Source organism: Cucumis melo, chromosome 10 (assembly GCF_025177605.1).
Source record: "Cucumis melo cultivar AY chromosome 10, USDA_Cmelo_AY_1.0, whole genome shotgun sequence".
NCBI lineage: Eukaryota > Viridiplantae > Streptophyta > Magnoliopsida > Cucurbitales > Cucurbitaceae > Cucumis > Cucumis melo.
Genome location: NC_066866.1, coordinates 26,837,121 through 26,864,757, shown reverse-complemented (window position 1 = coordinate 26,864,757; position 27,637 = coordinate 26,837,121). Strand labels below are relative to the sequence as shown.

Genomic DNA, 27,637 nt, shown 5'->3' with positions numbered 1-27,637 from the left:
TAAATTTTTTCCTTTGTACCTTTATGATTATTAGAAAATAATAAGATCACCAACACCGTGGTTTTTCTCCATGTACTAGGGTTTCCACGTAAAATTATGTGTTCTTTGTCTCTACTTTCTATATGGTATCAAAGCATGACATTGATCTAATCTTAGACAACACAACTCTTGATGTAAACCAAACAGAGGAGATAGTCGCCGGTATTAGTGTTGGCGTTGATGCTCGGATTAATGCTGCCATGGATGAATGATTTTTCCGCCTTCAGACAGCGTCGACCAATGTAATTCCATTGCTTTTTTTGTCGTTTGTGCCGCCAAACGCTTCCCACGTGCCGCCACGTGTTGCTGCGAAAGACCTCTGGACCAACCTATTATGCTCAGACAACGTCGACCAACCCTTTTGTGCAACCCTCTTCTTCATCCGCGACCTAAACTGCTCCCCACGTGTCGCTCCATGTATTTCCACCTAATTCCAGCCGGCCACCACCACTTTTGCAATCAAATCTGTATGCCTTACTACCCACTGACCTTAGTTATCATTTTGATGTTAGGAATCCTCAAATTCACTCAGCATTTGAGGTTAGTGAATCTTTGACACATTCCAACCCTAACGTGCAAGCTTCTGGTTCTTTTTCGGCTATAGCTCAACAACAATTGGAAGGGCTTCAAGCTGTCTTTCTCCCTCCATCTGTCCACTATGCCATTAACATGGAGAAAACTCCTTTGATCTTCTTTTTGTGAAACTCCTTCGATCTTTTTTTTATGCTCTTATTCAGGTAGTTGCTGGGCAAAGTTGTTCTCTGTTTTTGGCATGTCGTGGGTGCTTTGTGATAACATTAAAGAAAACATTCTGCAGCTTCTTATTGGGCCTCATCTCAGCAAACCTTCTTGGCTTCTTTGGCTAAATGCATTAGAGGCCCTTTTGGCGGAAATTTGGTTTGAAAGAAACCAGCGGGTCTTCCATGACAAATCCCAAGATTGGTGTGATTGTTATGAAGTAGCCTGCCGAAATGCCTGATCATGGTGTATTCTCTCAAAGTGTTTTGCTAGCTACAGCCTTCAAGATCTTAATTTAAATTGGAGAGCATTTGTTTCTCCAGCCTAGTAAACTTTTTGTTCAAGTTCTTGTTTCTCACGTATTTTGATTTTGTTCTTGGTCCTACTTCTACTACTATTTCACCTTTTGTGTTTGCCTTCAATGGCGTAGTTATGCTACTAGTAGGCCGTGGATATGATGATGGCACTACGGTGGTGTCAATCTAGTTGATGCTCTGGTGTGCCTCCTGATCTATATTATATTTTTGTAATTGTTCATAGTATAGCCTTCGTATACCAGGAGCTTTTGTCTCATTAATTTTATCTTTATTAATGAAGAGACACGTTTCCTTTTAAAAAAGGCTCATCCATTGAGTAACTTAAATGAGACTAATGCTCAAATACAATAAATAAATAGATACAATGAACAAAAGAAACAAAGGATTTGAAGGTGCACCTGGGAATCTCAACTAGTTCGACACCCCCTTAGCACCATCATCATATGAACACAAGCTATCTAATTGACGAAGGAATCCAATAATAACAAAAGTTCTCAACAATCCAAAAGAACAATACAACTCAAATGCAATCCTAGTTATAAGATGATGTTCAAAATGAACATCTAAAAGCAACAAGACCGAATCGAAAAGACTAAAACAGAAAGGCCAAATATCCAAGGCAAGCAACATTAGTCAGTAAAATAAAAGCTTTCTAGTTGAGGAACAAGTCTTGGATGGAAAAATCTGCAAAATCCTTAGCTAGGCAGCACCAAGAAGAAACATTAAGACAAGCAACTTTGAAGTTAACCATCCAATCTGAAAATTTATCATGGGAGATACGTCGATTTCTTTCAAACCAAAGTTATGCTAATAGTGCTTTAATAGTGTTGGACCATATAAAAACTGCGGCTTGATGTTTTTAGTTGGGCTGGTATCTGTTTTTGTTTATAATTCTTCGCTGGTTTATTTCTAGGTAAGTTATGTCTACTTCCTTGTAATTTTTCATTTCATCAATGAGAGATTTTTCCTGAAAAAATTCATTCAGTTACCAATATTTTAATTTTTTTTTCTTGCTGATTTGAGTTGTCATTGTGATTGCCGCAGAATCAGAGAGAAAAAAGTTTCTGGATCAGTTATTATACACAGAGCAAGAGCTTGCAGCTGCAAGGGGACGTGAAAAAGTTTTGCAAGAGCAATTAATAAAAGAAATTAGTGATTCCGGGGAACGATTGAAGAAGCAACTGCAAACAAGCAGTGAACTGGAGGTACATTTATTTGAATCAGTCCTAGCAACAATTTTTTTTTATTTCCTACCTGGTTGGCTCTTATTTTCTATACTGGAGGAGAATGCTTTCTCTTCTCATTTTAGTTATTGTTTTCTTGCCAAGAAGCAATCTTTTCATTATTAAATGTATACATAAATATCCCGTTTTGAGTTTGCTCGATTAAATGCCTCGTCATGGTGCTCCTTATCCAAGGGTTTCCAGGATTACTCCTTACGAGAGATTTAATTGAATTGGCAGGTTTTCTTTTTCTTAAGTGTCATAAAGAGTCTGTATTATGCAATATGTTATCTACTACTTTTAACTTTCAAGTGCTAGACTTTTGTATCTTCTCTGCTTGATATCGGCTTGAGTTTCTGATGTAACTTGCTCTGTAAGTTGTAGTTTATGGACATGACGAGGGTGCTAGGTGTCACAATCACAATCTTTCAAATATGGGACGGGCGATTGTGCGACACTTGTTCTGCTCAGTTAGCAAGTCAACCATGCAAAATCCGAAGATCGCGAACAAACTCGCAGTATGATGTAGCCTTCCTTCACATTCTTGAAAAAATTGTTTTATAAAACGTGAGAGAGAAAGATCATTGAAAACATCTTCAAAGAAAGCATTGGAGACTGTCAATTGTAAAGAAAGCTTAGATTGCAAAGAGTACGACAAGGCTTGGTCGGAGATTCAAATAGTAGGTCTCCCCTATCGTACATTTTACTTTTTTAGCTTTGCTAGGCTTGCGTATGAAAAGTGCGAAACCGTACACTCTAGGTCGACGACATAAAAATAAAAGCAATAGACTAAACTAAATACAAAACATATTTATGATGTCTCTGCTTTCCTTTCTTTTGTACTAAGCAAATAGACTAAAATGAAACATCTTTATGTTTTATATTTAGTTTAGCCTATTGCTTTCCTTTGTCGTTGACCTTTTAAGTGACGTTTCACACTTTTCATATGCAAGGTTGTCAAGCCTAAAAGTGTTTAAAATATACTATAGGGCATACCCACTAGTCATATCCCCGACCAAGCATTGATGTACTCTTGCTTTCTTTGCAATTGATAGTCTTCTATGCTTTCTTTAAATGATGTTTACCAAACTTTTCTTTCTCTCTCACATTTTATAAAACTATTTTCTCTTTAAACGTGAAGGGAGGCTACATCGTATAGTGATCTTGCTCGTGAATTTTTGATTTTCTTACAGTTGACCTGATCACTGGATTAGAGCAAGTGTTGCACAATCATCCGTCCCACATTTGAAAGATTGCGATTGTGACAAGTGGTATCAGAGCCAAGTTGGCTTATTGACGATTAAGACGTAAACATGTCCGCAGCGAAACACTAGGGTAAGTTCCATGTAGTCCGACTGTAGAGCTTGAAGAGCAGATGCTCTACCTAGTGGAAGTTCCTGACTTCGTCCGCTTCTTGAAAACCCGTATTCAAGAAATTTTTAAGAAAACTGACGCTATAGATGTGGTGATTGATCGCCTGACGGATTACCCATACAAGAGTTGTTGACAAGGGTAGACTCTTTAGAGACAAAAGTTGTAAGAACGAGAAACTACGGGCGTGGAGATAGTTCGACGGGCTCTGTTGCCTATATAGAAGAACGTGTTGGTGAGCTAGATAGCTCCCAGAAGACGATCGTAGAGATGATAGACATGTCAAAGGATTTTCGAGTTGCCCTCGTTGTTGTTAGGAATGAAATTGTAGACATGAGCACGAGGGTGAACCTCATGATGTGAGCGATGGCAAACCAAGCTCCTGCTGGAGGAGCGATTCAAGTTAGCATAATAAAGATCCCTTAACCCAAGCCCTTCTGTGAGGCAAGGATGCAAAAGTCTTAGAAAACTTCATCTTTGATCTCTGACAATACTTCAAGGCCACGAACGCAGTCACAGAAGAAGCTAAAGTGATGTTGACAACTATGCATCTGGTTGAGGATGCAAAGGTATGGTGGAAATCTCGATATGTCGATATTCAGGAAGGGTATTGCATAATAGACACTTCGGACAGTTTAAAGAAAGAACTCTGTTTTCAATTTTTCCCCGAGAAAGTTGAAATCCTTGCTCGACAGAAATTTTGTGAATTAAAACACACTGGTAACATTCGGGAGTATGTGAAACAGTTTGCGGGGTTGATGTTGGACATACATGATATGTCAGAGATAGACAACGTTTTTTGTTTTGTTGAAGGTCTGAAACTGTGGGCGAAGACCAAGTTGTATGAATAAAGGGTCCAAGACCTCACGTCTACATACGCAATGGTCGAACGACTGTTTGATCTGTCCAACGACTCTCAAGATGTAAGATTTCACCAAAATTCCTGATCGGGAGGAAACAAGAAAAATCGTTCGAGTTCTCCCAAAGTTGTTGGGAGTGACAAACGTCCTAGTAGGACCGTAAGCCTTTCTAGCCAAATACAAGAAATACACGATGAGGACACAATAATCAGAACTCGTATAACTGTCCTCTTGTTTGTTTCATATGTAACGAATCACATCGAGTCAAGCAGAGGGCAAAGTTGCTCAAACAGAAGAAGGTGATAATTCTACAATGGGGCCCCTAAAATTCTTATCGTCTCTTCAGAAGAAGGTGGGTGAGACAAGTGGGCCGATAGAAAGGGGTCTAATGTATGTTGACACCTGGATTCATGTACAACATATAACTTAATAATGGAGGCAGAAGCCAGGTGATTAAGTCTCTGTTGAGAGAAAGACATAGGAAAAATGGAGGTCGTAAATTATGCTGTCCTATCTATCACTGGAGTTACGAAACCAACGATGATGAAGTTGGGAGGATGAAATGGCCATGCAGACTTTGTGCTTGTAAAAATGGACGACTTCGATGTTGTACTTGGAATGAAGTTTCTACTTGAACATCAGGTGATACTGATGCCTCTAGCCAAACGTTTAGTGATCATTGGATTTGCCCCCATCGTTATGCAAACATACATTCGCCAGCCTAATGAGTTAAAAATGATTTCAGTCCTGCAACGAAAGAAGGGCCTTGCTAGCGATGAATCGATGTTCATGGCATTTTGCTTAAGTCTTTGGAAACCCTGGAAGAGATCGTTCCCAAAGAAATTATGTGTCTTAAAGAAGTATAGTGATGTGATTCTCGAGAACTTGCCCAAATTTCTACCACAACAAAGAATGATTGATCACGAGATTGAATTACTGCCAGGGACAAAACTGCCCACGAAGACTACTTATCGTATGACACCATCGGAGTTGGCTGAACTTCAGAGACAGTTAGACGAATTGTTGAATGCAGGATTTATTAGACCTATAAAAGCTCCATATGGGGTCCTAGTCCTTTTCCATAAGAAGAAGGATGGAAGCTTACGATTATGCATTGACTACTGTGCCTGTGCCTTGAACAAGCTCATGATTCACAATAAATATCTGCTCCTCATAATCACTTATCCTTTTGACATCTACATGGAGCGAAATATTTCTTGAAGCTAGACTTGCGATCGGGATATCATCAAGTAAGGATTGTTGAGGGAGACGAGCCAAAGACAACGTGTGCCACAAGGTACTGAGCATTTGAATTCCTCGTAATTGCCTTTTGTCTTACCATCGCCCTTGCAATCTTTTGCACACTAATGAACCAGGTCTTCCACGAATATGTCGACAAGGTTGTTGTAGTCTACTTAGATGACATAGTGGTCTATAGCTCAATAATGGAAGAACACTAGGACCACCTTCAAATGGTTTTTCAGACGACATAGTGGTCTATAGCTCAACGTAGTTGTCTGTCAAACGAGAAAAATGCTCCTTTATGCAGCAGAGGTTAAACTTTCTAGGCCATGTAATAGTGTGTGGACAAATTGGTGTGGAAGAAGGGAAGATTACGACAATACGTGATTGGAAAATACTAATAACAATCACCAAATTGCGCTCCTTTCTTGGGTTAGCCAATTACTACAAGCGATTCGTGGAGGGATTCTCCAAAAGAGCAAGTTCGCTGGTTGAATTGTTGAAAAAATACCTTCAGTGGAGTTGGACCCCTCAATGTCAGGCCACCTTTGATTGTCTGAAGTAAGCCGTGATTGAGGGTCTAGTCCTTGGGATCGTTGATTTGATGAAACCCTTGGAGGTCGAGACTGATGCATCTGATTATGTGTTAGGCTCTGTTTTTGTACTGTTTTGTTTCTATTATTTCCTTTCGTCTCAGCCTTTTGTATTAAGCTGGACATCGATTATTAGTAGTTTGGTTTTTGTTCTTGTTTTAATTGGGATATGTTGTTCTAGTGCTAATGGGTGTCAACCTAGTTGAGATTCTCGAGTGTGCCTTTTGACCCCCCAGTTTTGCTATTTAGGCTTCTTTATTACACTCATTGTATATTCTCTTGTACTTTGAGTTCTATCACTAATAAAGAAGTTTGTCTCCTTTTTTAAAAAAGAAAAAATTATGCGTTAGGGTTGTTCTCCTACCGAACGAACACCCCATTGCATATGGAAGTTGAAAACTGAACGCAACAGAGAAGAGATACGGTTTCCAAAAAAGAAATGCTCACAATGGTTCATTGTCTAAGGGCCTGGAGACAGTATTTATTGGGGTCTACGTTTGTTGTGAAGACGGACAACAGTACCACCTACCACTTCTTTACTTAGTCGAAATTGACGTCGAAGCAGGCAAAATGGCAGGAATTCCTAATCGAGTTTGACTTTGAATTTGAACATAAGAAGGGATTGAGTAATTTAGCAATTGATGCCGTGGGTCGAAAAAACGAATATGCGGCCCTGTGCATGTTAGCTTACCTTCAAACGAGTAAGATAGATGGGTCAATGCGCAATGTCTTGAGAGAATTCCTGCAGAAAAATCTTGCTACCTAAACCGTCTTGAATTTAGCTAAGGCTAATAAGACAAGACAGTTTTAGGTGGCAGAGGGCTTACTAGTGACCAGAGAAAATCGACTGTATGTCCCTGAAGCAGGGGATTTGAGGAAGAAACTACTGCACGAGTGTCACAAGACTATGTGGGCTAGCCATCTGGGTGGCAGAGGGCTTATGCTTTGCTGAGAAAGGGCTACTTCTAGCCTAATATGAGAGACGAGGTCATGCAATATACGAAGATATGTCTCGTATGCCAATAGAGGTGGGCGACTTCATCACCTATCTCCCAAAGCTAAAGACCCATGAGAAGAATTCACGAATAACTAGTAAAGTGGAAGAACCTTCTTTTGGAAGAAACCAGTTGAGAACGTGTCGAAGACCTAGAAACCTGGATGCAGAAGATCAAAGAGTTCAAGCTTCACCAGTTGATAGATCAAACTCTTTAACCAACAAGTTTAATACTACTTGTTCTAATTGGACTTTTCAACAAGTTGGAGCTTTTTCTTAACCAAACAAAATGATTGGGAGATGGTAGTCTTCTGCCCTTTCTTACTCGATTGGCAAGGATTTCTTCAACATCCTTATCTTCTTTATAACTTAGATCGAGGCTTGGTCGAACGATGGTGTTGCGTTCTATATCGTCAGGATCTTGATGGTCGGGCTTTAAGTTTCTCAAATGTACTAGATGGATTTTCATCCATGTAGGCAACACCATTATGTAAGATGTATTCCCCACCCTTTTGAAGACTTCCATTGGTCCCTCGTATTTTTAGATGAGGTGCTGGTCTTTGCGTCCTCGGAATCAGATTTGTTCTGGTCGCAGCTTGATGAGGACCTTATCTCCTGCCCGAAACTCTAGTGGACGACACTTCTTATCTGCCCACTTCTTCATCCGCTTCGAAGCTTTCTCTAATTAAGCTCAAGCAATGTCTGTTGTCTGTTTCCATCCCTTTGTTAAGTTGTGAGCCTGGGGATTCTTCCCTACATAGGGATGATCAACAAGGTGCGATAATATGGGTTACTTGCCGCATACAATTGTCTGAGCATTGTTGGACCCAATTCTTTTGTCTTGCATCCATAAAATGGCGCATATATTCTTCAAGCATACAATTGAATCGTTTAGTTTGGCCATCGATCTTAGGATGGTAGCTTGAGGATATGTTCAGATTTGTCCCTAAGAAAGTAAATAATTCTATCTAGAAAGTGCCAATGAGTCTACCATCTCTGTCGTACACATGCTTGTTGAGACTGTCCACAACTTTACAACATGTCTGAAGAATATTTGTGCTGTCAACTCGGCTGAACCTAACTTGGTAGTGGGAATGAAGGTGACTAATATTCATGTTTCATCAAGAAGCTTTTAATCATTTTCAAGAATGAAAACCAGCCCTGTATTGCCCTGAAAACACATGAATGGAAAAAAGGTGTCTCGAAAACCTCATGTTACACATCTAAGGATCCAACCTGAAGTAGTTTTAATTTTCGTCAATCTCGAAGTACCTCTCTTTGTCTTTACCGTTTCTGAGAAAGTAACTTTGCACAGGAAGCTGGACAAGTTCAGATAAAACCTCTGTGAACCAAATCGTTTGATCCTTTGAAATTTGTAGGATTTTCGAATGTCTACATCTGCAATTTGAAAAAGCCCATTTTTGAACCACACAGTAGTAAGAATTTGCAATCTTGCAGCTTTCTACTTCCATCTCTGCTGTTGTCGAGTACGTCTGAAAATACGCCAGAGGAGCCAAAAGACCGAGAAGAGGGAGGGGCAGAGGGGCAGAGGGGGTGAGGAGGGAGAAAGGGAGAAAGAAAAGGAGAGAACTTACCTCTCTTTTGATTTTGCAAACCACGTGTTTCGTTCAAAGAAGAGAATTTGGCAGGAATAATGGGTGACTTCACTGCTTGAACATTTTCACTATTATGAAATCAGGTGTCAAAATTGTTTGTGGATTTGTTTTTGTTGGGGTAAAAAACAAAACTTTCGTTAACCTAAGAGAGATTACAAAAGAAAGCAGGGCGAGATATCCCCACACACCAATGAGTTACAGAAAGAAATTGTCCAATTGGTGTATATACTATAATTACAAAAGAAAATTGAAGTAGATGACCAAGTAGATGTAAAAATATGACTAAATTCCATGAAGTATCCTCGTTAGTTTCTTTATCATGAAAAATTCTCGCATTCTGTTGAACCAAAGTCTCCAGAGAAACATTGTTATGGGGCTGTTTTTTTTCTATCATAAGATTGCTTAAGGTTGATGAAATCATGGAGTTTGAGCAATTACTATTAGTGTCTTATTGGGCAAAATGGTGAAATATTATTCTGATTCTCGAAATTGGAGTTTGAATCCATCCGGAAGTTTTGCCGTCTTGGCTATTCAGATGGAAAATTTTCCCACTGCTAGACGACTCTTCAGTAGGAACGATTTTTTCAGACGGTATTTTCCCCTCTGCTTGGTCTCTATTTTATATTGTATTTTTCTTGTTGCTCCTTTTTGTCCTTTGTATTTTCATTTTCTCTTATCTTGTTTTTTTGTATTTATAGCATTAATCTCTTTTCATTTCTTCAACGAAAAGTTTTGTATCCGTTGTAAAAAAAAAGAAATCCATCAGGAAGTTTTTCGGTCAAATCATTATTCAAACATTTGGCTACATCGGTAGTTATTGATTTATTTAGTTATAGGAGCTTGTGGAAGACAAATAGTCCTGAGTCATGGCCTATGATTTTTGGAACTTTAAATTGCTTCTCTGTCCCTCAAAGAAGCTGCCAACTCAATGTCTTTCTCCTTCCATTAGCCCCCGGTGTATGAGTACAAGTGAAGACCTACGTTAGTTAGTTTTTTTTTTTTTTTTTTTTTTTTTTTTTTTCTGTTTGTTATTGTTATTTTTATTGTTACACTTTGAATTGTTGGAAGAAATGATTTTCTGGTTTCCATCTTTTGTGGGTATTTAAAGACCTCCTAGCTGGATCTTTACTGAAATCTCAGTCTCAGTTGCTATGGTCAGATGCTGTTAAATTCCTGCTAAATTTGGTTTGAGAGTTACTAAAGGGCCTTCAATGATAAATCCCTTCAGTGGTTCGATCATTTTGAAGCTGTACCGATAAATGCCTCTTCTTGGTGTTCTCTCTCTAAGCTCAATGTTATTTTTTATTCAAATTATATGTTTGAATTGAGGGGGTTTATTTTGGATGGTTAGCCTTTGTTCTGGAGTTGGTTAGACTTGGCACTGAACAGATTAATTTCTTCATGTTTTATCTTTTTGTTTCCTTGTATTTCTTTTTTTTTTGAAAAGGAGACAAACTTCTTTACTAATATGAAAACTCAAAGTACTAGAGAATTAAACAATGAGAATAATAGAGAAGCCAAAATAGAGAGGGAGGAGGATCAGGAGGCACACCTAGACATCTCAACTAAGTCTCCCATATCGCCATCATCATATCCCAAAGAACATCCAAAGACCATATAAACTCCAATTAAATTAGAACAAAACAGCCAAAATTGGCAAATACAAATCTGTTGTATTGTTTCCTTGTATTTCAAGTATTAATCTCTTTCCATTTATCAATTAGAAGTTTGGTTTCTTTAAAAAAACTCTTTTAATATCTTTCTTTGTGAATTTAGGTAAAGTTGCAAAATGAATCAAATCTTCGGATAAAAGCTGAGTCATCGATTGCATCGTCAGAGGAGAAGGCTAGACTTTTAGAAGATAAATTAAACCATCTTTCTGAAAGCATAGAAAGAGAAAGAAAACATCTTGATACTGAGCTTGCACAGTTAAGAGGAGAATCAAAACTCTCTGTTTCAAGGATAAATGCTGATGTAAGTGGTAACTTGTTAAACTCATTCTGCGAAAGTAATTCTTGCTGAGAATACAAACTTCTGTCTCAAAATGTTAAAGCAATATTTTTCTTTTCATCACCATACCGTTTAACTTGTTTCGATTTATCTTTATTGTAGCTGGCAAAGATGGTTTGCAGAGCTAGTAATGCTGAGAAGGAATCTGAGCTACTAAAAGAGCAGTTGGAAGACTTGAAGAAGCAACTCAACGAGGTCTGTAGCCTTCGGGGGCATTTGGGACAGAGTTGGTTATTAAAGTTAGTAGTTATTATAGTTAGTGGGTTATAATAGATTTGGGGTGGAAACTATTTTAGTATGTGTTATAATAGTTTTTGTTTGGGGTGTAAGCTATTTTTGTTTGGGTAGAGAATAGTAAACACCGTAGAAAAGAAGAAAAGAGAGAATGAGTGAAAAATAGTAAATTTTTTTTGAAACGGAGACAAGCCTCTTTATTTATTATTAATAAATGAGACTTAAGCTCAAGTACAAGGGTGTTATACTAAGAGCAAGAGAATAGAGAAGAATTTAGTCAATGGCTAACAAAAAAAGCTCATATTAGGCAAACAAAGGAGATGACAAGCTAATAAGTGAATTCCGTCCGAAAATAATTTAAGCTAAACTGAACCAAATTGAAGAAATCTAAATACAAAGCATAACGGAAAATCTCTCTCATAAGGAACCCATTTGAATATAAAGACTTGCAAGAAGACAATTGGCAGTCTCTTAGCTATCATGCCATAGTAGTCCAAAAACAAGAGGAGGCTCGAAAAAGTATTTCAAAATATCGGCATCAGCAAAGAGGTTCTACGTGCCATCCACACGAAGAGAAAACCCAAAGAGACTGAAGATGGACCAAAATCTGGAAGAATACATTTTACGGCTGAAGAGTCATATTAGAATAAGTCTGCAAGCAGCTAATATTGACTTTAAATGATTTGATATTTCGCAAGACTAGGGACAAGAGCGAGTTGCAGAAGGCATATTAGCAGATTTTGCCTCTTCCTCACATTGAAGCAGGGTATTGAGATCTGTTTCTAGAGGGTCAATATTTTTCTCTCTCAAGCTATGTTGACCTATCCAATTGCTCCACTTCCTCACTATTATTGCTAAAAAGAGAGTCGAAAGATGACAAGCCCTTCTTGCTGGAGTGAAAGAGGGTTTTACTTGGAGATCCCCTAAAAACTTTTACCTTCGAATTAGGCATAGAGAATTCATAGTACTTAAACTTAGTAGGGTGAGGATAATGAGAAACTGACTTAGATGAATGGGCTGGGGCTTGAATTTGGGTGCAACTTATTTTCAATAAATCTGGATTAGCCTCTAAAGACAGCTTGTAGCTGTTGGAATGGACTGTTTTTTCTCTAGCAAATCAGGTACGTGATCTTCAATTATATGGGCTTATAAGGATCGTTTTGCCAAAATCTTCTTTGGTTTTTCCTTCCAGATGAAATACTTTGGAAAGTGAGGGAAGAACCTAGAACATTTCTTTCTTTTCGAATTTGATCTAGAACCTAACTTTGTTGAGGAATAAAGAGAAGAAGAGGAGAGGGAAACTGAAGATGAAGAGTTGATATGACTTTGCTGACAGGCTGACATGGGAAGTAAAATATCTTTCTTTATAAAAATACTAGTTGAATTAATCTGAGAGTTTAACTTCTTGTTCAAAGAATTGGAGGAGAGTGGATTGTCAAAAGAAGGGCTACTGATCGGTTGAAGTGACTTTCCAACAGTAAAAGTGGGCACAACCAAAATTTTATCTTTCTTCGTTAAAAGATCCTCTTCAGCTTCCTCTGTCTTGTTATAGCAAATAGTCAATATGGTAACAAAAAGAGTTTTGAAATATTATTCACTACACTTAATTGCAGTTTATAAATAGTTGTAGAGACTACTATTATATTTGGTCCCCAAACTCCTCGTTATAATAAACCACTCCACAACTTCTAGTTGGTGCCCCAAACGGTCCCTTTGTGATTATCTGGGTTAGGTTTTTAGAGAGAATTTTACTTAGATGTCTTATTGCCTATTTCTTATTCTACCATAGTGCAATTCACTTTTATGTCTTTTACATCTTTTTATTGTGTTCTTTTTTTTTTTTTTTTAATTTTTGAAAAAGGGTATGAAAGACAAAAGTTTTCATCAAAAAAATGAAAAAAAAAGAGATAGGCTCACAAGTAAAAGAAGTAAAAAAGTTCTTTTTTTTTTTTTTTTAATATTTTGCAGTATTATTTTGCATCTGTTAATATTATATTATTTCTTATTTGATCAGTTGCTTTTGATCCTCATCTTCTAATAGTATTATGACTTCAATGTTATTTCATGGTGATGTTGTTACTTTCCAGTGTTTATGCCAGAAGAGTGAACTAGAGAAGAAATTAGCATCTTTCACAGTCAACGAAGGTACTGGCAAGGAAAGCAATATTTTGATTAAGCATCTGCAAGAAGAGCTTAGGAACTATGTAGGGTTTTCTTCTTTTTCTTTGATAGTTAATCGTAATCTTTACAATAAGTTGTTTCTCGCTTTCTTGTAAAATAGAAGACTTTGCATTCGAAGATATTATTTATTGTGATGAAAAATTCATGTAGGCATTTCAATATGTTTTAGTTGAGAGCTATCCTAAGATTTAGGCATTTTACTTTGTAATTAGTTGAGAGTTATTTTTTTGTCTTTTAGAAAAAGGACACGCTCGGTATTAAACAAATTGTTAGATACCAATCCTTCCCCTGTATAAATAGCTAATATTTGAATCAATGAAGGCTATCGCCATTTCATTTTTTCTAAAATCAGAGTCTCCAAAAATCAGACTTCTCCACAAATTTGGAATGTTTTTTTTTTTTGGGGCATTTGCTTGTAAATCTTTAGTTAACTTTCTTGAATTAACTTTGCTCCTTGTAATTAATTTGGCATGAAAACGTACAGAAAAGCCTATCCTTTTGTCCTAGAATGGTTAACGCGAATGATTTTGCTGTTAAAGCTAAATTCTTTTTGCCCAAAGGGATTTAGAAGTTTAACGAAAGAAGATTTAGAAGTTCAAACTAAATAAAAACTCTCCAAAGGGATCCTTACTCTTAACATTATAGAATAGTTTTCTAATCCAAAAAACATTATAGATTAGTTTAAACTGGAAATATACTACATCAAATAATTTGGTGAAATAGAATAACTAGAATAGATTGTTTCTAAATTATGCAACTTATAACAACTGTAAGGATTATCTTCAGGGAAAATTACATCTCTTTCTTTCAAATATGTATGCGATATCCAAGCTATTTTCCAACTACATTATAAACGTGTTTACATATTTTTGTTCTTGGATGTTTTACTAGGAATCTGAAGTGAAAGAAGCTAGGAAGTTGAAATCATCACTTGGTGATATTGGATTATTGAAAGAGAAGCTATTAGAAGAAAAGGCCAGAAGGGAGAGAGCAGACTCAGAGCTGTCTAAATTACAAGACATTCAATTAAGTGTAAAGAATCTAGAGGATGAATTGACACGCAGAGATTTGTTAATTAAGGACATTCCTGGTATTTCAACATATGAAGATATACCTACTAAGATTTCTTCTCTCCAGAAGTAAGTGAATGAATTTATTTTAATTATTGTCAACCATTTCCATCCTCTGGTGCTTTCTTCACTTAGTTCCAAATGGGCTTAATTTATTGCTTAATTTGCGATAAAAATGATGCTGAATAAATCTTCTTATGTAGAAGAAAGACCAATGGCAAATAGGGGAAGAAAAAAAAGGTGTAAACATTTCTTGATTACTATAAGCTATTGTGAGAGTAAATATGGATTGGTGCATTTAGTAGAAGGGGGGATCTCTTTGAATTCTTTTCCCTTGTAATCTTTTCTTTTTCTCAATATATTTATTAGCTTATTTTTACCATTATCTAAACCAGGGAGGTAATTGACAACACAATAAAGATGGGTGAGGTGAATGCTCGCTTGAAACAATTGGAAGTAGCACTGGATGCAGCTCAAATTGATAAACAGAAGGCAGAAAGTGAGGCTACACTTGTGAAGGAAAAGATTGAAGCATTAAAGTTGGAAGTTCAGCAGAATGAATTGCTTGTAAGTTGTTGTTCTGTTACCTTTGAGCCTTCTACTTTGCATATTAACAGGAGTGTAAGTGGATAGCATGAATTGCTTGTAAGTGAACGTAATCCCTCATAAGTGTTTATTTCATGCCCAAACAATACGAAGGGACGTGCAGAATAGGAATTGGGTGATCAATGTTACAATGGACCAAGCTACTAGTTAAGTTGTAGCTACTTATAATCAATTAGTAAAGCACGATTCAAGAAATGAAACTACCCAGTTGAAGATTAATGAACAAATAAAAGAAAGGCCTACAAAACCAAGATGTTCTTATATCAGTAAGATTTTGTTCACATTTCTTTAGTTGGTGAAAGGATAAGTATAAATAAATTATAATAATAATCAATCATGAATTAAGTTTCTGTAGGTTTTTTGATGTAGCCTAAAGAGATAAAAGGAGAATTCTATCTGAGAATCTTACCAAAGTCTTTATTATTAATGATTATTTTAAAAGAAGTGTTTTTCAATTTCAGCTCTCCGTTGCTACTGAAGAAAGGGATAAACTGAAAAGTCTTGTAAATGAGTTGAAGACCCTGAAAAACGATGATGCAGAGGCAAAGGCAACAAATGAAACTCTTTCTCAGGTTTCCACATTATTATTGTTTCGCAAGCTAATTTCATGCCAGTGTTCTGAAGGTCTTCGTTTGTGGCTTGTTTGATTGTACAGGAACTAGACTCGATCTTTGCAAAGAAAGATTGGTATATTAAAGAATTAGAAAGTAATTTACATGAGCAGAAAGAGGTTAATAGTCGTCAACATGATGAACTAAAGTTGTTGAATGAGAGATTAAATAATGATGCAAAAAGAATAAAGTCATTGGAGAGGGATTGTGATCGGCTTCGTTCTGAAATTTCTCTGTTGGAGTCAAAGGTAAGTAACAAAGTTATTGTAAGAATTGCAGATCATAAATATTAAAGAACTGTTCTAGATTCCGTACATATTCAAGTTGTAAGCTCTTGTGCTTGAAGCATTTCGTTAAAAGAAAAAAACTCCTGTTATTGCAGATAATTTCAGTAACTGATCCCATGTCTTCACATGCAAAAATATGATCACAGGCTTCTACAAATATATATTCTGATAGTAACTCCTGTTGCACTAGTTCCTATACAGGAAATTCTACTTCCTCATTGCTCGGTGCTCACACTTACAATTGATTCATCACCATCATTGAATGAAAACAAAACTTCTTTAGGAGAAGAGGGGTTGGATACCCCTTTAATAAACTGAACATGTAACCCAGGGAAATAGATCATAGATTGCTTGAAGAACTTGTCCGGATCTGAAAATTTACGTTGTTTCGAATCAACTCATAAAGAAATTAAAAGATGAGTATACCATCCAAATTTCTATCTTTGCAATCGACAACATCGGGGACTTATTTGTTTTCTAGAATAATGCAGAGGTCTCCTTGTTAGATAACTCACAAAAGCGTTAAATGGAGCTCATATAGATTATCTCTCTTACAAGCTGGACACGACTAACATAAATGCTCCAACTTGAGGGGGAGTGATATACTTGCTAAATCAGTATGGTCATATTATCGTAAATATCCTAGTCACATAATCCTTAAAATGTTTTTGTACCTTCTCATTGTTGTGGAGTTCTCCTTGATTTTATAAAACAAAAAAAATTGATGTGAAGAATTTTGAGTGTGATTGTAAAAATGTTTGGGAGTTTGATTTGAACAATTGTTTAGCGTGGTTAGTGCATTTGCATTGTGCGATCTAGGTTTAATTGCAACTAATTTTATAAGTTCAGGGGCTTGATTGATCAAATTGAAAGTCTAAGCTGATGGTAGGTTGTAACTACTTAATATGGCCAAACTTAATTTATTGTCACAAATCATCTTTACCCAATAACTGATTAGCAGTTTTTCTGTTCTGTCTTCTTCTTCCAGATAGGACATGGTGATTTTTCCTCAACGAATACAAAAGTTTTACGAATGGTGAATACCCTTGCTGTAGATAATGAGGCAAAACAGACTATAGAGGCACTAAAATCTGAATTGCAGAAGACGAAGGAGAAGTTACAAGCTGTTGAAGAATTAAAAGCTCCGTCTGGTACGAGGTCCTTTGTATGGGAGGCTTTTAACTTATGCTAGTTGTAGTATTGGGAGAAAATTAATTTTCCATATTCAATGAATCCAAAATATACAAGCTATAATACAAAAGAAAAAGTCTAGAAAAGGAAATAACCAAAAAAGAAAAAACATTATTTCACACAAAAAGGAATAAGTCTACACTCTCCCTCATTCTGGGTTGTATATAGAGTACAAGCCCTCATTCTGGGTTGTATACAGAGTACAAGCCAAGCTTGGAGTTGAGATCTTCAAAAGATTTCCTCGGTAGTGCTTTGGTGAGAAAGTAAAAAAGTTGATGACGAGATGAAAGATAAGATAATTCCACTGTATTACCTTTTTCTTTGTAACTCTAATCCCCCACTTCAGTTGCAATTAGGTAGGATCAAGTATTTTCCTTCCACCGATGGAGGCACATTGAGTGGGAGAGATGATGCTTGGCATTATCTTTCTTAGGCCTTGTGCAACCTTTGCAACTATTTTATTTGATGAAGTTGTAAGGCTTATGTTAGGGCCCCAATTCTGCTGAAATATTCTGGAAATATTCCAGAAAGGGTAAAATGGGGATTCCTAGTGAAAGTTAGTTAGAAGGGGGACCACTGAATGCATATTCAAAGGATATTGTAGCCTTTGGGCAACTCTTACATATATTTTTTTTGAAACAGACTGTCTTTTGTACAAGAGAGTTATATAATGAGTGTAATAAAGAAGCTTAAAGAGCAAAAAGCAGGGGGATCAGGAGGCGTGCCCAGGCATCTCAATTAGGTTGACATCCCCTTAGCACCAAAACATCATATTCCAATAAAAACAAGAACGAAAACCAAAATATTGATAATCAGAGTCCAGCTTAATACAGAAGGCCGAGACAAAAGAAATAATAGAAGAAAATATAACCAAAATAGTACAGAAACAGAGCCTGAAAACAGCTACTGTGGAAACAAAATAAAAAGAACTAAACTCAGAAGGAGGCCTACCGAAGAGAGACCAAGCTGTGAAAAGTACTGACGAAGTCAACAGCGAAAGCTAAAGGACTGGTTGAGAGAGGAAGACAGCCCAATTGAGACATATCTTGAATGGGGTAATTCGCCAACTCCTTGTTTAAAGAACATCAAGCTGCCACTTGCTACAAAAAGGATAAAAAACAACTTATTCTAAAGGTAAGTTCTCTCCCCTCTCTCCTCTCTCCTCCTCCACCATCCTCCCTAGATTAGATAGGACTCTCGACGAGCTCCAGAAATTGTTAGCTGCAAAGTAAATCAAACATTAATGTATTTGGAAAGAGAACAAAAAAATTCATTATTGAAGATGTGGAAGCTAACAAATCCATATCAATCTCTGAAGCTCACTTGCAATGGACTTAGCTTACCATCTATGATCTCCTAAAAAACCTAGTAGACCGCAAGATGTTGATATGGACAGATGGCGACCGAAGATCTTCAAGTTTCAAGTTAATTTGGGTTGGATCCTTAGCTGTGACATTTGGCCTCATTCAAGAGGTCACTCCACCCTTAGAGTCTGCTAAGGAGTTAATAAGCAAGGCCGGTCATCCTTTTGTAAAACGCAGGAAAAATTCGTAGATATAATTAGACTATATTCTAGATGGTTCCCAGACAATTCAACCAAAGTCCCCTTCCAACCACCGGTGGAAAAGCCAAGTTATGTTGCTATGGTCAAGTTCAAAATCTTCAATCAAATAGTACCAAGGCCTGGAGAAATGGAACCCCGCCAGACTTCCAATCATCAAGGTAATCCTCATGATTCAGGCCGTCATCCCTCCCTGATTCAAAAGTAATGGTTAATTAAGAACCATGAAGTGGCCAAGCTCAATTTTGATAACCTTTGGATTATTTTGAAAATATTTGCTTCCGATGACTAGAGGACGATCCACAAAATTTTGGAATGTCCAAACCAATATTGTTATAAACCCCCTTTATGATGACAATGCCCTTATTAGTCTTCATCAAGGCTCCCTCAGTGACCTCATCGGTGCGGAAGGTAAATGGCAGGCATGGGGAAATTTCTGTCTTAAATTTGAAAAATGGGACAACTTGAAACACAGTAGACCACTTGTGTTGGAAGGATATGGAGGTTGACTTAAAGTTAAAAATCTTCCCCTTGATCTCTAGTGTAGAAGTATTTTTGAGGCATTGGAGATCATTTTGGAGGACTTATAGAAATAGCCACAGAAACCTTGAATCTTACAAATTATAGTGAAGCTAGAATTCTGGTCTAGAAGAAACTTTGTGTTTTTGTCCCTTCAACGATCGAAATTTCAGACCAAACGAGGGGAAATATCTTTTTACACTTTGGTGATTTTGAATTTTTAAATCCCCCAATCTCCAAAAAATCCCCGAGAGTGTAGGATGTCTACAAAAACTCAATTGACTGACTGAGAATAAGAGCAGGAGGGCTATGATCTCTCTTTCTTTCCACCCGTACTTATTGTCCCAAAATCAGTATATTCCAAGTAATAGATGTCCATTTCAACCTCTGCAGCATTTTCCGGCCACTTCTCCAGCGCTGGAGAAGATGAAAGGATCCGACAAACAGGTGGCAGCCAACTCCATTGGGCGGGATCTTGAACGATCTCCACTTTTAGTTAATGACGCTCCTAATAGACATAGCTGTCCCAAAAAAGCAACTGGGGCCCGCGGGTATTAACCTAATTCCCATTAATTCGGCTGCTGAAGACCTAATTAGAGAGAAACAGGTAAAAAGCCTTTATAATTATTATCATGAATAATTATGATATCCTCTAAAGTAATTAAAGATAACTTTTCCCCTCCCACCCAACGGCTATATTTCCAAATCCAGCCTCCACAGTTCCTTCTCTCCCTTCAGTTTCTGGTTTCTGTAACAAGCCTAAATCAACAAAAGGTGGTAAATCTCTCCAAATTCAAGTTCCGAAAATTCTCAAGCATTATATCTGGAAGCATACATCTTTCAATAACTTATGGACAGCCTTATAAAAATCTGATTTGAATGGAGGATGTGATCTCAAAATCCCACTTTCAGCCCCCCTCGGATTCATCGTTTAGAGCCATCTATTTTAGTAAACAATCTGTTAGACCCCTATTGTATTCAAATATAGTAGGAGAGAGAAAAATAACAATGCACGTGCGAGTGAGGGAGTGAGCAATAGGGAGGGGGACCACAATGTTGGGGCCACAGTTAGGTAGAGAAAATAATTGAAATAGGGAAGTTACGTGGAAGAGAAGGGGTAGATCATTTTGATGAAAGGTTTTCTGCAGAACTTCCTTTAGAGAGAGGAAAGGCAGAGAGTAGCTTCTTTTATTCTTGTTCTTTGTATTAAATCACCAATTCAACCAAAAACTTAAACTGGTGGTTGAAGGCAAATTTAATTCCATATCACTAACACTTCCCCTCACTTGTGGACTTGAAATATTTAAAAGGCCCAACAAGTGGAAATCAATTTTAATTGGGGAGGAAATGGCAATGGAGGCGTTTGAACACAAGACCTTCTTGGACCACATGCTCTGATACCATATTAAACCACAAATTCATCCAAAAGCTTAAGCTTGTGGTCGAAGGAAAATTTAATTATATATCACTTAACACTTTGTTTTCTTTGTATTCTCAATCTTTGATTGAGCTTGTTAGTAGTATCTTCTTGTAATCGCAAGGTACGAATCATTATATACGAACACATTTCTTGGTGTTCTATCATATTAGTGTCAGAGCTTCATTACCTGGGAGACGAATCGCAATGGCACAAAAAAGGATTGAAGAAAAGCTTGAAGCATTCGATCAAGATATCTCCGAAATACGAGTGGAATTGCATAAACTTCCAACGATTGAGGAGAACTTATCATCAACGGCTAAGAGCATCGAGAGGCTGGGTATCCAAGCGGAAAAACAGCAACAACAGCAACAACTTCTACTGAAGTACATCGAAGGGATGGTGAAAGAGAAATCGACGATGATCGAGGGAATAGAAGGATCATCGAGTAAGGGGAGGCCGGTTGAAAGTGTTTTGGAAGGAAGTGATGCGACGATGAAAGACACAAAACTGGAAGTGAAGATGAGCAAAATTGAAGAGGAGGAGTATTTGAATGATTAGAGCAAGTTTAAGAAGGTGGAGATGCTTGTTTTTAATGGCAACGAACCTGATTTTTGGCTGTTCAGAGTCGACTGGTACTTCAAAATCCACAAGTTGATTGACTCATAACTACGGGAGTGCAAAAAGATGATTCAAAAGTCAAGATGATGAGAAAGAATAGTACAAGTTAGAGAAGAAGAAGACGATTCCATATGGTCTGATCGTCTTATCGTATTTAGAATTCCATATGAACTAACATAGTAGGTTAGCTTTCTCAGAATTCATGTGTTAAGCAAATGATAGGGAGAAAAGTCACCCGAGAACACTTCACAATTTCCCGTATTTTTGGCTGCTCTTCGTACCTAAATAGAAAAATCTTCAACTTCTCTTGTATAATGAAAAAAGATTCAAAATGGATGATTTTTCTTCTTTCTTTCCATCTTCCCTATGTCAAAACCTTGCTTTATGGCATTTTAGCTACTAAACTACTTATTAATATTAATCAACTAATTGCATAAAGAAAGAAGAAATGTCTTATCATCTTCCGAATCGTCTTCTTTACCCCAGTGTAATTAGTACCTCCGCACAACCTATAAAGACCCCAAAGGTGAGCCTGATCTGCTGCCCTTAGTCAATGATTGTGGCATCATCTTGGTTTAAAAAAGATAGCTTAGACTTACTCCCTCTCATCCAGCTCCATGAAGATAACTTCTTGGAACACTAGGGGCCTAAATGACATCACAAAACGGGCAGCCTTGAAGAAATTCATAAAAGATTATAATATGGATATTGTTATGATCCAAGAATAAAAAATGGAAGTCATCAATTCTGTCTTTATAAAATCAATATGGAGTTTTAGAGACCAGGAATTTGTGGAATCAGAACTTCCGGAGGGATCCTTACAATGTGGGACGACTTAATATCAGTTATTGAGGTAATAAAAGGGCGTTTTTCCTTATCAATAAAATGCCTCTCCTTAAGTAAACAGAATTTCTGGATTACTAATGTGCATGGACCCTGTGGGTATAGAGAAAGAAAGTTGATTTGGCCCGAATTGTCCTCCCTTACTTTGTGCTCGGTTGAGGCATGGTGTTTAGGTGGTGACTTTAACATCACAAGATGGGCTCACGAAAGATTTCCTCTCGGCAGAAGCACAAGAGGTATGCATCAGTTTAATAAATTCATTGAAGCGGCCAACCTTACAGAATTACCTTTGCAAAATGGGAGGTTCCCCATGGTCAAGGGATGGTGGCTCCCCTTCCAGATCATTGCTAGATAGGTTCTTTATAAACAAAGATTGGGATGACCTTTGAAATTCCCGGGTCTCCTGCGAAACCCGCATCTTCTCAGACCCTTTCTCTCTCTTATTAGAGGATGGTGCCTTCATTTGGGGTCCTCTTTTTCGTTTTTGCAATAGCTGCAATTTACTAATTGAAGAAACAGTATCCAACTATACTCATCATGGCTGGGCAGGTTTTATTCTACACGAGCAATGGAGAAAGATTAAGGTTGCTGTTAAAGCTTGGCATCTCCCTATGCAAACCAAGCTAAAAGAAAAGGAAAAACTCCTCCTGTCGGAGCTGGAAATATGTGATGCTACAGCTGATTCGATAGGCCTAAATGAGGAAGAGTGTATATTCAGATCAGCTTTACAAGCTGAACTTCTCAGCATTTACCATCTTGAAGAGTGCAACCTTATTTAGAAAAGTAAGCTCAATTGACTGTCCGTTGGGGTGAAAATTCTGGTTTTTTCCACCGTTTTCTAAATGCAAAGAAGAGGAAAAATCTATTTTGAGAGCTTAAGGGGATAGTGGGGTGGTTACAGCTTCTTCCCGAGACATAGAAAGGATTGTGTACTATTGAAAGCAATAAACACGAAACCGGTTTACGTGGAAACTCGAGAAACGGGAGAAAAACCACGATGTTTTTAGTTTTATTATTTTCTGATATGAATACCATAGGTACAAAGGGAGAGAATAAATAGAGTACAATAGGAGTAAGAAAAGAAAATATCTAGGAAATATTTAGGAAATAAAATCTTATATATTATTATTTTCAAAAAGAATTCTAACACTCCCCTCAAGTTGGGACGTAAATATCAATGAGGCCCAACTTGCTAACACAAAAGTCAAAGTTTGGTCTGAGAAGCCCCTTGGTGAGGACATCAGCAACCTGTTGACTCGAAGGGATGTACGGAATGCATATGCTCCCACTGTCAAGTCTTTCTTTGATGAAATGCCGATCAATCTTAACATGTTTAGTTCTATCATGCTGAACTGGGTTGTTAGCAATACTAATAGCAGCTTTATTATCACAAAAAAGCTTCAATGGAGTCTCACATTCCTGATGAAGATCAGACAGGACTTTCTGGAGCTAAATTTCCTCACATATTCCCAAACTCATAGCTCTATATTCAGCCTCAGCACTACTTCTGGACACAACATTTTGTTTCTTACTTCTCCAAGTTACAAGATTACCCCAAACAAAGGTACAATAACCGGAGGTAGACTTTCTGTCAACAACAGATCCTGCCCAATCCGAGTCAGTATATGCCTCAATGGTCTTTTTGTTTGTCTTTCTAAACATCAACCCTTTTCCAGGTGTCGTTTTTAAGTATCTCAGAATTCTTTTGACAGCTTCCATGTGTTCCTCATAGGGAGCTTGCATAAACTGGCTGACAACACTAACAACAAAATATCAGGACGAGTATGAGATAAGTAAATCAATTTACCCACAAGGCGCTGATATTGTTCTTTATCAACTGGAACTTGATCATCAGAGTTTCCTAGTTTACAGTTGAATTCAATAGGAGTGTCAGCGGGACGACATCCCAACATACCTGTCTCGATTAGCAGATCAAGGGTGTATTTTCTCTGAGACACGGAGATGCCTTCTTTAGATCTGGTCACCTCCATTCCAAGGAAATATTTCAGATTTCCCAAATCCTTGATTTCAAATTCATTACCCATTCTCTGCTTAAGTTGATTAATTTCTGCCTGATCATCTCCAAACAGAGCGATGTCATCCACATAAACTATCAGAACTGCAATCTTCCCTGTCTTGGAAACTTTTGTAAATAAAGTGTGATCAGAGTGTCCCTGACTATATCCTTGGGACTTGACAAAATTAGTAAATCTGTCAAACAATGCTCTGGGTGACTGTTTCAGACCATATAAGGATTTCTGGAGTTTACAAACCTGTTGACCAAACTGGGCTTCAAAACCAGGCGGAGGGCTCATGTAGACCTCCTCTACTAGATCTCCATTTAGAAAAGCATTTTTAACATCCAACTGATATAGAGGCCAATCTTTGTTTACAGCAACAGAAAGGACTCTGACAGTATTCAACTTAGCAACAGGAGAAAAAGTTTTTGAATAATCAACACCATAGGTTTGAGTAAATCCTTTTGCAACTAACCTTGCCTTGTGTCTGTCAAGAGTTCCATCTGCTTTGTATTTGAGAGTGAACACCCATTTGCATCCCACGAGCTTGTGTCCCTTGGGTAGGGCACAGATCTCCCAAGTGTTATTCTTTTCAAGAGCTTTAATCTCTTCCATAACAGCATTCTTCCATTCAGGGCACTCTAAAGCAATATAAATATTTTTCGGTATTGTGGTAGAGTCAAGGCTGGCAGTAAAAGCTCTGAACTGTGGTGATAGATTCTCGTATGACACATAATTAGATATAGAGTGCTTTGTACAAGACCTAGTACCTTTTCTCAGTGCAATAGGAAGATCAAGAGAAGGATCATACTCATCATGTTTCCTTGTATGGCCCTGTTCAGCTTCATCGTTACTGGTTTCTATTCTAACCTCAGTCTCATCACTATGGTTCTTTTCTTCCATATTTTCAAGAACAGCAACATCAGATCTGTCATTCTCACTCATCGTATTATTAGTATAAGGTTCTGTAGGGTTTTCCATACCTTGGTCTCGAGGAGGTTCGAAGTCTTGGACTGGAGCCGGCGGTTGATTAGTAGGGGACCCGACTTCCTTTATGAGATTCCTCCTGTAATATGTTTTCCAAGGAACTTGATTTGTAGGTAGGATTATAGGGTGAGGATCAATGTCAGACACGGTACTAGGAGTAGGTTCGATAAATTCAAAGGTGTTGTTAGACTCTTCACTCACACTCTCCCCCTGAAGATGGCTAACGGGAAAATAGGATCGGTCCTCACAGAAAGTAACATCCATAGTGACAAAGTATTTCCTGGACGGCGGGTGAAAACATTTATAACCATGCTGGTGAGGGGGATACCCAACAAACACACAAGCCCGAGCCCGAGGGGTAAATTTAGTCTGATTAGGGCCAAAACTATGGACATAAGCGATACACCCAAACACACGAAGAGGAACATCTGAAACGAGACGAGTGGAGGGGTAGGACTCCTTAAGGCATTCCAAGGGAGTTTGAAGGTGGAGGATACGAGAAGGCATTCTATTGATTAAATGAGCTGCTGTAAGAATAGCATCTCCCCACAGGTATGAAGGAAGGGAAGTGGAAAGCATAAGTGAACGGGCTACTTCCAGAAGGTGACGATTTTTTCGCTCGGCCACTCCATTTTGTTGAGAGTGTAGGCGCACGAGTTTTGATGAACAATCCCCTTAGAGGCTAGAAATTCACTAAGGTTATGGTTTTGGAATTCCCGACCGTTGTCACTCCGAAGAATAGCAATTTTTTTTATGGAATTGTGTTTCAATGGTGTGATAGAAGTTTTGGAAAATAGAAGAAACCTCAGATTTATCGGTGATAAGGTAGACCCAGGTAAGACGGGTATGATCATCAATGAAGGTTACAAACCACCTTTTCCCAGATGAGGTGGTGACCTTGGAGGGACCCTAAACGTCACTATGGATAAGGGTAAACGGTTGTGTGGGTTTATATGGTTGTGAGGGAAAAGAAACACGACGTTGTTTTGCCCGAATGCACACATCATAAGATAACGAAGAGACATCTATTTTAAGAAAGAGATGGGGAAACAGATATTTCATATACGTAAAGTTCGGGTGACCTAACCGAAAATGCCACAACATAAAGTCATGTTCAGAGGTGCTAAAATAGGAAGACAGTAAACTAGTCGTACAGATACTACTACCGGAGGTATCATCATTAAGGATGTAAAGTCCCCTACTATGCTGGGCAGTGCCAATCGTCCTCCCTGAATTTAAGTCCTGAAAGCAAACAGACTTAGGTAAGAAAGTAGCTTTACAGTGTAGCTCACGGGTGATCTTACCGATAGATAACAGATTGTAAGAAAGCTTAGGCACATGCAAAACATTCTGGAGGGAGAAACCGTCAAAGAGGACTATTTGTCCTTTTCCAGCAATCGGAGCTAAAGAGCCATCGGTTATACGTATTTTCTCATTACCGACACAGGGGGTATAAGTGACAAAATGCTCCGAGAAACCTGTCAAATGATCTGTGGCCCCCGAGTCCAAAATCCAGGGATTCGTCCCATCAACACTAATAAGGCCAAAGGACTGAGACATACCTGATTGAGCAATGACACTTAGAGTAGGAGAGCTGGTCTGACTAGCAGTAGGGCCAATGGGCTGAGAGGTGCTAGCAGTCTCCCTAACATCGGTACGCCCTAAGTTTTGTTGCTCCTTGGAGGAGCGTTTGTTACCTCTTGGGGGCCGACCATGGAGTTTCCAACACCGATCCTTGGTATACCGTTGTTTCTTGTAGTGCTCACAAACGAGAATTGGTTTCTCATTATCATGGGTCAAGGATTGAGCACCTAAAGGCAACAGAGTTAGTTATATAATTTGAAGGCACGTTAGGAAGCGAAATTACCGGGTTCTTGGAATACATCGGTAGATCGGTCTGTGCCAAGGATGTACTAACTTCAAAAACAGCTCTCTTATAGGTATGATTAATCCCGAGACCATGAACATATGGCTGTCCATAACCGGAGGGTGCCGATGGCTCGCCCACTTCAATCCACAATCTGTTATGGTGTTGGTCAACCCCGTTCCTATAGTAGAAAGGTTGCTATAAAGGGTCGACGGACAGATTTGCACTGCTGTATAGATTTGACAGTTTTGAAGGTTGCTGTCCGGCGGCGATGGGCAATGCGTGCGGCGGTGGATGACTGGAAGGGTGAGATGGTTGGACAGGCGACGACGCGTAGAAGCAGATGGGATGGGCGGTGAGATTAACGGGCGGCGGCGCGTGGGCCCACGCGCCCGACAAAGGCGGCGCGTGAATTGGTTCCTGGTCGGAAAGTTGCGCGAACGGCGGCGGGGGTTGGCCCATTGGATAGATCGGCGGCGTCTGAATCCGGTGGAGTACTTTTTCCATGGTGGTGTCCACGGTGGCGGCTGTTTTGGTCCGGGTGATTCCTAAAATTTTTTCTAGGGTTTCGTTGTTGCTTCGCTCTGATATCATATTGAAAGCAATAAACACGAAACCGGT

General features: G+C 38.3%; 1 protein-coding gene across 3 annotated transcripts in view; it reads left to right on the top strand.

Annotated features, from left to right (window-relative positions):
• LOC103499375 (mitotic spindle checkpoint protein MAD1) overlaps positions 1-27,637 on the top strand; it is a 42,662-nt gene that overhangs the window by 1,613 nt on the left and 13,412 nt on the right. For all 3 annotated transcript variants that reach the window (XM_008462372.3, XM_051090777.1, XM_051090776.1), the window contains exons 3-11: positions 2,139-2,299; positions 10,770-10,967; positions 11,106-11,198; positions 13,325-13,441; positions 14,310-14,557; positions 14,884-15,055; positions 15,556-15,666; positions 15,750-15,953; positions 16,981-17,143. In XM_008462372.3, the coding sequence (XP_008460594.1) occupies positions 2,139-2,299; positions 10,770-10,967; positions 11,106-11,198; positions 13,325-13,441; positions 14,310-14,557; positions 14,884-15,055; positions 15,556-15,666; positions 15,750-15,953; positions 16,981-17,143 (1,467 nt within the window). The remainder of the gene's footprint in view (positions 1-2,138; positions 2,300-10,769; positions 10,968-11,105; positions 11,199-13,324; positions 13,442-14,309; positions 14,558-14,883; positions 15,056-15,555; positions 15,667-15,749; positions 15,954-16,980; positions 17,144-27,637) is intronic.